Consider the following 12,120-nt stretch of genomic DNA (forward strand, 5'->3'; position numbering starts at 1 on the left):
CCCCCCCACACATGTATCTGTACAACTTTAGGACGAGTGGAAGTACTTCCGTGAACACGATTGCCTGCTCAAAATAAAAATATAACTTCCTTGATTTGAAGCTGCAGGAAGCATATGAGTTGAAGCTTGCAGGGCAGCAGAGACCTCTGCTGGTTTGAATGATTAATTGACATCTTCAACTGTTGTCCGTTAGGTTTACGTAATTTTCCTTCTCACGTTTCTTTTCTTTTCCTCAATAAATAAATAAATAATCGAAATTATTCCATGGCAGTGGTGCCCCCAGAAACATTTCATAAGGCGAAGCAGATGGAGACACTTAAAATCTCGGGGTAGCACACGAAAGTTAAAAGCCATACTTTTAGGATATCATTATACTGCTGTAATAAAATGGTCGTTAGAAAATGATCCAAGAGCAGGCCAGACAACACCTTTATCATGTGCATCCTAGCAAAAAAATGTTGTTGATTAGTTGGAAAAAAACACAGAATTTTGTTTTTCTGATATCTAATAGTAGAGAAAAACAGTCAAAAGTCAGTATTTCCAGGAAGTGGCAGCCCTTAGTGCAGTCAGACATTGGTACTATTTTATCCAATTAAATGAGAGTATCGCAGATTGTTCGTTTTTCCTCGTGATGTAGGTAATTAATACCAATCATCGCATGTACCTTTGCGTGTGGTTATTACTGACGTCACAAAATGGCTGTCCTTGGGTGCGGTGTCTTCTTCTTCCCTCTCTTTTTTTAAATCCTACAATTATGTTTATTTCTCAGGAACACCAATGATGTTTCTGCATGGGTCACCTTGACACGGTGCATGTTCAATTATCCAAAAGATTTCCAAACCCCAAAAATCCTAACAAGCTTTGTTAAGAATTTTATGCTAACCATTAATTACTTAACTAGGGATTTTATAAATATTTAGGGCAATTGTTCCTTACTTCTCACAGGTAATAGTTCAATTTACTAATTTGCTCCCAAAAACATATAAATACTTTCTATTTTTAATTGTTTCAGTGTCCCAAAGACGTATTTATACTTTATATTTAGTCTTCTACATTTTTTTTTTCATAAGCGACATCTCTGGGTTTTGATTCAACTGAGCTCCAAAGCACAAAGCTGAAAATAATATTAAAGCAATAAAACTGGCCATTGGAGGGCAGTAGCGCATTTGGTAAAACCCGCAACCCGATTCAATGGGTACGAACGGCCGGGGCGCCGGCGGAAGGATGCCAGGCGGCGGACGACCGAGCAAAACAACTAGGCTTGCCACCCGTCCCTTGAAATATGGAATCGTTCCGTAATTGGGAATTAAAAGTTGCGTTCCGTATCGAACCAATACGGAACACAGTTTATTCCGTATTTCACAATTGTCCTTTGGGGCGACCCGGCGCGACCCGCAGCTGCGGCGTCGGGGAGGGGTTGGGCAGCGGTGCACCCAGCCTATGCACATCTGTCACACACAAACACATACCTGCGCTCATGAGTGACCACTGAGCCAACAATAATGAACAAAAAGGGCAGGATATAAAGACAGCAAGATAGTTATCTGCCTGCCTGCTGCTGTCTGCCCAGCACTGATCGCCACTTCCGGGTTCGTTGCCTAGTTACCTCGCTCGCGCTGCTCAATGCACCGCCCCGCGCTTTTTCAAAACAAAGATGTCTCCAAAAGCAGATGCTCTGGAGTCAGGACACCCCACCTCATCCTCAAAAGAGGAAATGTCTCCCAAAAATGGAGTGGCTCGATAGAGTCACTGATGATGATTATAAAGCGAACTGCAAGGCAGGCAGGAAAGTTTTTGCAGTGTCTCACGGAGGTGTAAAACAGCATGCTACAGGGGACCTGCACAAACGGAATATATGATCCCAGAAGAGCCTTCGTCCCAATTCTTTGTACCTGAAACATCCCCTGAGTTTGATTTGGTATGTTATTATGCTCTTGTATATGGATAACATACAGGCTATATTTATATTAACCTTCATACATCTTGCATTGATAGGAGCATAGCTAGGCTATTTCAGTTGCTACTATGGTTGATTATTTTCAGGAATGTTGATTTTTTTTAAAACATGCATTTATTATCAATCAATATGGAATGGATTTATATACCCATAAAGAACATCTTATTTTGTTATGCTAACTAATGCTTGTCATTTGGAATTATTCCTAATAGATTAACAGCAAATAAACACTGAATAAATAGTCCTACTGCAAATATATACTATCTATCGATTGATTAATTGTGATACCAAAATTAAAGCAATAATTTGACATCATCGCACACCTACCTTCTAAATTACTGCAGCTGAGGTGACACAGGTATACCACACAGTAAAATGTGGCCAGAACTACAATAGTGTTGACTGTGGACACAGGCTCAATCAGAAGATTTTTATGTGATTCCAAAATGGTGGAGAAAATGACTTTGGGGAGAACAAAGCAAGAGGCATTGTTGAAACAAGTCCTGGGTTCAAAGGCAGTGGGTGATTTGCTCAAGATCTTAACGTCACCCATCCCATTCTCCATACAGACCGGTGCCTCGAATAAATTGAGCAGGAAGATGTTTCCCCTTGCTGTCTAGTACTTCAGTCCAGAGTCTGGGGTCACCAACAAAATGCTGGACTTCATAGAGAATGCAGATGAGTCAGCTGCTGGAATTGTAGCTCTCCTGCAACATTCCCTTAAGAAATTTGGCTTGTCACTGGATCACGAGACCGGATTCAGTGCCGACAACACAAATGTTAATTACGATATCCATAACTTCGTTTTCATTAACCTGCAGAAAAAAAAACAAAAAACAGTCTGCTGCAAGGAAACTGCCATGCCCACATAGTGCCCAATACAGTTTTCGCATCTAAAATACATACATTTCTATGCATTTTAGGAGTTTTGGGGATGCCCCTATTTTTCGCCCGTAAGGCTTTGGGCGCGACGGGGGCGTCCCTTATTTCTATTTCTGAAAGGTGGCAACCCTAAGAACAATCGAGAGGTCGCCCGGGATGCCAAGCGTTGGACAATCGAGCAAAACGACCACCACCACCAGTGCAGCGGACGATTTCGTTGAGTCCGTGCTGCTCGCCAAGCAGACCCCGCAGAAACTCAAAGAAATCCATCTTTATGAGACAGGCAGCGATGAGGGAAAAGTTAACCCGGCTGTCGCGGCCACAACAGCGTCATATCAGTTAGTTATGTGTAAATAAATTGTTACTTGCTATCAAAAGCTCTATTTGTCTTGTTGTTTATGTTATTTTGTAAAAGGAAAACATTATTCAGATGTTTGGGATGTAACTAAAGCAAAAATAACTGTGTTAAAGTCAAAGATATGTTTGAAATGTATGCTTTCATAAAAGCTCAATTTCTGTTTTTTCATCAGAAATTGGAAAATTGCTTAAACTAAGCTATTTTCTAATGCTGATTTTTAATGAATAGAAAAAGATATGAACTTACTTTTTTTTCCTGCTGAAAGAAGACAGTCTAATCTTTTAAGTTAAGTTTGTCATTCGCCTCTCGCACGAAGTCAACTGACAAGGAAAGGCGGGGTTGAAAATGGGTGGATAGATGGACAGACGATACGATACATGTTACAAAATACCATATGATATCTAATATGTTATGTGAAACGATATACAATATGATAAACAGTAAAATATAAGGTACTATATATGATACTCTTTACACCATATGATAAACAATACGCTACATAATGAAATTTACAATATACCAGTGACCCGAGAGAGATCGTCAGGTGTTTGTTTTTTTTAATTTATTATCATTATTTTAAATATAATTTATAACATTAGGGTGGCATCTGTTGGTATTTTGAAGGGCACTCAGCTTCTCAGCATTAAAAAATTATATCATAATTAATTACACTATACTGTAATTGTACACTGTACATTTTGGAGCATTTTTGGTTTGTCGTTTCCCGCAAGATTTTTTCCAATCTAAAAACGTGCTGTGACTCAGAAAAGCTTGAAATATACTGTAATAATGATACAATACATGATAAACAATAAGACACACAATGCGATCAGCAATACGATATACAGTACGATACAATTAAAACAAGAGGTATGATTACATCATATGTTGTCTTTATTTTACAATTTCAAAACACACAGCTCAAGGCTGTTACATCGATCAAACCTCAGATAGGTAAGCACAATGATGGGGTGTTTGAATGTTGTGCAAGACAGAATGGGAGACACCAATTAATGGTGTGTATTGAAATGGCCAGCTCGCGGTCCAGATCTTTCACAGAGAACATTTAGTGCATATAAGAACAAAGATGTGACAAAGAAGGCCCCATACATTTGAGCAGTTTGAGGACTATATTACACAAGAATGGGACAGTATTCCTATTTCAAATTCTTAAAAATGTATCTTGTCGGTCCGCAGATGTTTGCAGACCGACAAGATACATTTCTAATGTGTAGAGGGGATTCCTCACAGTGTTAAAAATGGCCGTGTCCCAACTTTTTTAGAGCTTTGTTGACAACATGGAATTGAAAATTAACATAATTTCCCCTTAAAATGAAACATTTTCTCAGTTTAAACTTTTGAGCTGTCATCTACAGTGTGTTTTAATCTCAAATTTGGCATTCATACATAATTGCATTCAGCTTTCATTCACAATTTTAATGCAGTAGTGTTTCTGGGAATCCCTTTTGTACAATGAGCCACCGGCGTTCACCTGAAGGTCGCCTAGTTGTTGTTGGTCCTTTAAGGAAATGCTGATATATTAAATAAAATTCTGTCATATTTAATGATCCAGTGTGCATAGACGAATAACAGTACACTTATTAAAATCTACGTTATACTTGCTACTGCGGCGTGCAGTGAATTTAGGAGGGTGTGCGTGTGTTTGGGTAGGGGTTCCAGAGGAGCCCGTGGGTGAGGAGAAGTACAAAGTAAAAATCAGGCTGTGTCGTAATGAGTAGTTTTGTTTTTAGTTTTTAATTCAAAACCAGATCGAGACCTTCTCTCACCTAATTGACTGTATTCTGCAATTTCTGTGCTGGTGTAATATCTTTGACTCAAAAGGATTAAAAGAGCGCTCATTCCAAGTGACTATGGACTTCATTGGAATGCAGTGCCAATAATAATAATAATAATAATAATAATAATAATATAATATATTATTATTATTACGTTATATGATGTAATAATAATAATAATATATTACAGGATGGCAATTATATTATGGTAATAACAATGTTATTATTATTATTATTATTATTATTATTATCATTGTTATTATTATTATTATGACAGCGTAGTGAAAATTTGGCGTTGTGAAGTGGCTAGACTCGCGCATGCGCATCTGCTCTGTTTGGATTCCCCGTCCCCTCTGAACCTGACAGCCCGTTAGCTTAGCTACCGCTGCTCACCGGCGATGAGACAGCAAACAAGGACTCGATAGGGCATACGGAGTTGGACATAAACCCTCCTTTTGGCACGAACAATACAGAGGTCTGACTGAAACCATATTTAATTTCTCGCTGGAGGAGTGTAAATATTTGTCAAGTTTGTTTCGAGGGAGGTAGAAGAGGACGTCGGCGGGGAATGGACTCAGCGACCGATTTCATGCGACATTAGGTTGGACAGCTCGGAAGCTTCGTTGACCACCTGACTTTAGTCAAACTATTTACGGCTAAATCTTTGCGCTTGCTTTTGGCTCAACCATTTGGGATGTGAGAAATTTGCAATCAGGTACAATAACACCGGAAGGAATAAAGCTAATCGTTTCTGCTACCCTACCAGAGCTTTAGGCTAAACATTGGATCGCAGAATTTCGAAATTAATCAGAGCTGTTTTGTGGTTCTGTCGTTTGTTACTTTGATTATTTGATGTGATAGCTTCTAAAGTAGCACATCCTAACTATTGGAATAAGTCATTTTACTTTTATCGATGGGGCTTGAGCGTCGCGAACCAACTAGCATTGGTAGCTGTGCGTTAGCCAGCAGCCAGAATTAAAAGCCCACCGGCCGACTGCGAAAACCCCCCATAAGTTGATTCTTCCTGGAGGCAGGGATGCACCACCAGGACTTTTGCGGAGACCCACCCGGTAGTGGCAGCAGGAAAACGGTGTTTCATTACCGCAGGGGCAGTGGTGGAGGGCCACCTGCTTCTTCCACTGCCTCTGGAGTGACAGGGTTTGAAGACAATCCTTCCCCAGCTGGAGCCTCTTCTCCGGGACCCCACCAACAGCCCGCATCCCAAATGACTGGCGCTCAGGTGAAGAAGAAGAGTGGCTTTCAGATAACAAGTGTCACCTCGGCTCAGATCAACGTAAGTGGAAGTAACAGTTTGGCTGATGACACGGAGAGCTATGACGACTTGGATGAGTCGCACACCGAGGACCTCTCTTCCTCTGATATGCTGGACGCTTCGGTCTCTCGAGCTACTGATGTAGGAGTGCCGGAGAGAAGTTCATCGGACGAGACATTAAACAGTCTCCATGGAGTTGACACGCCTGGCCTTGTGTCGCCCAATGAGCCCCCATACCCACATTCCAGCCAGGGAACCCAGAAGCATAGCGCAATGGTAAATGGGACAGTACACCCTCATTATTATCCGCAGCAGCACAGTCTGCCGCAACAGCATCATTCTGATAATTTGGGAGCAGGTGAATCATCTTTGCCATGCCCTCCTAATGCCCCAACGGCCAGCTCCAGCCAGCAGCTTTCCAAAACAGGTGTGAATCAGTCCCAGAGGCCACCGGTGTTGGATAGCACCCAACCAGTTGGGGGGACAACACAACCGTCAGCCCCTATTGTTGGTAGGACGGCTGGTGACGCACATCTACAGGGCAGTGGGAATTTTCAGAATGTCTCTTCTGTCACTCCAGCAAACCCCTCTGGGCAGCAAGGTTTTGACAACACTAGCGTGAGTGTATCTGCAGCTACGACTGCTGTAGGAACTGGCCAGTCAGCCACTGCCCCTGCCACTCAAACGCAGACGACTACAAGCTCCCGTTTCCGAGTGGTAAAATTGGACACAAACTCTGAGCCATTTCGCAAAGGAAGGTGGACGTGTACGGAATTTTATGAGAAGGAGATTTCACCTGCACCTCCGGTTCCAGAGGCACCTAAAACTGCCGAGTCTTCCACAGAGACTGAGCCTAACAACGCTGGAGTAAGTCCAATTCTTCCAGCTGTCCAGCCACCTCACACCTTGCAGCCATATCAGCTGCCGAGCCAAGAGTACGCTAGCCCTCATGCGATGCAGAGCCCCCCACAAGCTCTGGGCCAAACCAGCCCCCTTGTCTATGTGTCACCGCAGGAAGTCGTTGGCACTGCGAATAATAAGATGCTAGGGGCTCCTGGTAGTCTCCCAACAACTGCATCACAAATTGGTACAAGCCAGCCTGCCTCCCTCATACCCCAGCAGTTACCCTACACCGTGGACCAGCAGCAAGCTCAAGCACCAGGAGGTTATGGAGCACCTCAGCTAAGTGGTCTGCAACCAGACTTTATCCAACCCACTGCTCCGTTTCAAACCCAGGTCCAGCCTCCACTGGCGCACGTGAGTGCATCCGTATCGCCTGGGTCAGCGGTCACAGCAAAGCCACTTGGCAGCCTGGCTCAGCCGTCACTCCACCAAGGTCATGTGGCTCCATCTGCTATAGAAACCTCTGCCACGGTCCAACAGCCATCACATCCCCTACAAATAGCCTCCACTGCTTCTGCACCACCAGCGCAGGGGGCTGCCTACATGCCTTTGACTGCACTTCAAGCTGACTTACAGCCCCTTCTCAGCCCGGGCACAGCTCTCTACCCATCCCCTGTAGCAGGAGGGGTTTCATTGAAAGCATCCCAACTGGAAGATGCACAGAAACTTCTGTTTCAACACCAAGGCCTCCTAGGACTGCCTAGGCTGGGCGCTGCTGCCGGTGGAGTGATGTCTGCAGATGCTGGCATCACAGCCAGAAGCCTGGCCCACATGGGAATGTCAGTGGAGGCCAGTGCCCTTGTCGCCGCTGCTGCTGGTTTGAGGACTCAACATGTTGAAGGAGAGGATGACAGGTGAGACTATACTGGTTTGCTCATATTGTGTCTGGCATTAATTGAAGGAGGTATTCAGTCAATATTGTCGATAACATTTTGATTGAGCCACATTCCATCAGACAATGTTTACTGAGCTAAGGCATATATGTCATATTTGTAAGGTCAAACCCAAAATGTTACAAAAAGTAAATGCAGTGATACCACTTAATTTAGTCATACATCGCCTTGCAAAAGTATTCACCCCCTCAGGAGTTTTTCATGTTTTATTACGTCACAACCTGGAATTGAAATGTATCGTTTGAGTATTTGCATCATTTCTTGTACAGAACATGCTGACAACTTGATGTGTGAAGATGAGATATTTTTTATTGTGAAGCAAACAACAGAAGCTCAAAAACAAAAACACTTTTGTGTGCATAATTATTCACCACCTTCAAAGTCAGTAATTTGTAGAGCCAAATTTTGCTCTTCTGATAAGTCAATGAGCTTGTTACATCTTGCAACTGTGATTTTTACAAATTCCTCATGGCAAAACATCTCCAATTCCTCCAAGTCGGATGGTTTCCGCTTATGAACGGCAGTCTTCAAGTCAACTCAAAGATTTTCAGTTGGATTGTGGTTTGGGCTTTGACTAGGCCATTCTAACACAGTTAACTTCTTGTCTTTAAACCATTCAACCTTGGCTTTAGCATTATGCTTTGGATCATTGTGCTGCTGGAAGGTGAACCTTCATCCCACACAGTCACTAATGGCAGGCACATTGAAATACGTTTTGCTCCAGAATGTCCCTGTATTTAGCATTATCCATCTTTCCCTCTATGCAGACCGGTTTTCCAATCCCTGCTGTTGCAAAACATTCACACAGCACAATGTTGACACCACCAAGTTTTAGTGTGGGGACTGTGTTCTTGGGGGGATGAGATGTGTTGAGTTTCCTCCAGTAACAGCATTTCCCTAAGAGGCCAACCCCCAAAAAAATCACATTTTTTTTTTTTTACATGATCTTCCACCGTACATGCCCATATACGTGCCCATCATGTCGATTGAGATCGACCAGTCGATCACAACACTAGTGTGGGTAGCTCGCGGCATCAAATAAGCGCACCACTGCCCTATATGTACGGTGGAAGATCATGTGATTTTTTAAAATGTACATACATAGTTAATTAAATTTATTAAATTAATGGTTTGGAATCTAATAAAATGGCTAAAAAGCAAAGGGGGTGAATACTTTTGCTAGGCGCTGTATATCAATCAGCCATATTAAAATGTCATTTAAAAAATTCCAGTACCACTTCACCAAAAACATGTTTTTAGTTACAAAAAATGCACTTGTCTATATATAGAATTTGTATTTGTCAGTCGCAACACAGGAATAAGATTAACTGATGCCAGTTTAGGGCCTTTGTATGTCAAGGTACTGCTGTATAGTGTATTTCAGTCATGAATTTATTTATAACCCAATTGCAGTGGCAACTCATGATTTGGGACAAGCCAAAAAGTTGCAACAATTGAAGGAGTTTTTAGTTGTTCTGTCTGTCAGTATACATCATTGGTATGTAAAATTGGGCATAGCTGGCGTGGTTGAAAATCACTTGGAGTAACAATAAAAAAATGTTCAGTTTGCCAGCCAGAAATGGTACAATCTAATCAGAAAGGTGCAGTGGCATGGGAAGTGGTGTGCTGAGGGCGTTGCAGAACCTCATGGTGTTGGGGAGAAAAAGTGTTTTGGTAGATTTGTTTTTCGTTTATTCTTTTTTTTTTTTTTTTTTTAAATAAGTAAAACATTAAAACTATAGAGTATTCAACTTTGGGGAACAATATATATGTTGAAAAAGTTTTTTTTTCTTGTTAACAACATGGTAACCACTTGACACCTTGCTTGCTACCGGGTCACGCTGAATAAGCCGCTATTGCAAAAGATGACCGAAGAGGCGGTAACATGGCGCAAAAATGAATTATCGATTTTTTTTTCTTGACAAAAACAGCAGAATTTTCTAAAATTCAATTTGAGGTGGAAAATGAAGATTAGTTCTAAATTTGTTGTCTTCAAATAGATAAGATATGCTTGCATTGTAGTTATATTATTGTTTGTTGGTGTTGTTGAGCTGCCGTAGTGTAGAGTGCTGTTGGATATTCGTGTGCCATTAATTTTGGTAATGTGAAATGGGGGTGTTAAACTGAGGCTTATTTGGTCTTTCTTTTAATTTTCAAATGTGTTTGTGTGTCATTTCGCCTTCTAGCAGTACTAAATTGCGTTACAATACACGGGTGCTTTTATTTCCAATACAAAAAATTCCAACACACACTTGAAATGAAATAGAACGCAGTCTTTGTAGTAGCCTAGTGTTAGTACGTAAACTATCCAGCATGCGTGTGTACTGCTGTTGTGCATGCCTTTAATGGAGATAACATGCGAGCATGGCAAATTTGGACCGAAACGGCTGTTATTGGATGAGAAACACTAAAAAAGATCCTCAGCACCCCCTGTTGTGAGTGACTTCCAGCGCCCCTGGAAAAGTGGGTTTGCAAGTCTGTCCTGTTTTAAATACCAAACTACAGTTGAAATACTAATGAATTGTTCCAACAACAAAATCTGAAATGCAGCAGCTTTACAAATGCTTTGAGAATTTGTATAGAAATAAAACATTCTCTTCTCAGGTTCAAAGATCTACTGTCACCTACTCTGCATCTATTGTTACATCTAGAGTTACATAGTACTGGTTTTTCTCAAAAAATTATCATACTGTGATAAAGTTCATTATTTTCTGTAATGTACTGATAAACATTAGACTTTCATATATTTTACATTCATTACACATAACGGAAGTAGTTCAAGCCTTGTATTGTTTTAATATTGATGATTTTGGCAAAAAAGCCAAGAAAAAACGAAAATCCCTTTCTCAAAAAATTGGCATATTTCATCCGACCAATACAAAAAAGTGTTTTTTAATGCAAAAAAAGTCAACCTTCAACTAATTATATGAGCTATGCACTCAATACTTGGTCGTGAATCCTTTTGCAGAAATGACTGCTTCAATGCGGCATGGCATGGAGGCAATCAGCCTGTGGCACTGCTGGGGTGTCATGGAGGCCCAGGATGCTTCGATAGCGGCCTTAAGCTCATCCACAGTGTTGGTTCTGGTGTTTCTCAACTTCCTCTTCACAATATCCCACAGATTCTCTATGGGGTTCAGGTCAGAAGAGTTGGCAAGCCAATTGAGCACAGTAACGCCATGGTCAGTAAACCATTTACCAGTGGTTTTGGAACTGTGAGCAGGTACCAGGTGGTGCTGAAAAATGAAATCTTCATTTCCATAAAGCTTTTCAGCAGATGGAAGCATGAAGTGCTCCAAAATCTCTTGATAGCTAGCTGCATTGACCCTGCCCTTGATAAAACACAGTAGACCAACACCAGCAGCTGACATGGCACCCCAGACCATCACTGACTGTGGGTACTTGACACTGGACTTCAGGCATTTTGGCATTTCCTTCTTCCCAGTCTTCCTCCAAACTCTGGCACCTTGATTTCTGAATGACATTCAAAATTTGCTCTCATCTGAAAAAAGTACTTTGGACCACTGAGCAACAGTCCAGTGCTGCTTCTCTGTAGCCCAGGTCAGGTGCTTCTGCCGCTGTTTCAGGTTCAAAAGTGGCTTAACCTGGGGAATGCGGCACCTGTAGCCCATTTCCAGCACACGCCTGTGCACGGTGGCTCTGGATGGTTCTACTCCAGATTCAGTCCACTGTTTCTGCAGGTCCCCCAAGGTCTAGAATCGGCCCTTCTCCACAATCTTTCTCAGGGTGCGGTCACCTCTTTTGGTTGTGCAGCGTTTCTTGCCACACTTTTTCCTTACCACAGACTTCCCATTGAGGTGCCTTGATAAAGCGCTCTGGGAACGGCCTATTCGCTCAGAAATTTCTTTCTGTGTCTTAGCCTCTTGCTTGAGGGTGTCAATGATGGCCTTCTGGACAGCAGTCAGGTCGGCAGTCTTGCCCATGATTGCAGTTTTGAGTAATGAACCAGGCTGGGAGTTTTTAAAAGCCTCAGGAATCTTTCGCAGGGGTTTTGAGTTCATTTGTTGATTCAGATGATTAGGTTAGTAGCTTCTTTA

General features: G+C 42.0%; 1 protein-coding gene across 1 annotated transcript in view; it reads left to right on the top strand.

The window, feature by feature from the left end:
* The first annotated feature begins 5,342 nt into the window (after positions 1 to 5,342).
* zgc:65895 (uncharacterized protein LOC393546 homolog) overlaps positions 5,343 to 12,120 on the top strand; it is a 32,647-nt gene continuing 25,869 nt past the window's right edge. The window contains exon 1 of the mRNA XM_057829726.1: positions 5,343 to 8,023. Within this exon, the coding sequence (XP_057685709.1) occupies positions 6,030 to 8,023 (1,994 nt within the window). The 5' untranslated portion in view covers positions 5,343 to 6,029. The remainder of the gene's footprint in view (positions 8,024 to 12,120) is intronic.

This window comes from Corythoichthys intestinalis, chromosome 2, assembly GCF_030265065.1.
Source record: "Corythoichthys intestinalis isolate RoL2023-P3 chromosome 2, ASM3026506v1, whole genome shotgun sequence".
Lineage (NCBI taxonomy): Eukaryota > Metazoa > Chordata > Actinopteri > Syngnathiformes > Syngnathidae > Corythoichthys > Corythoichthys intestinalis.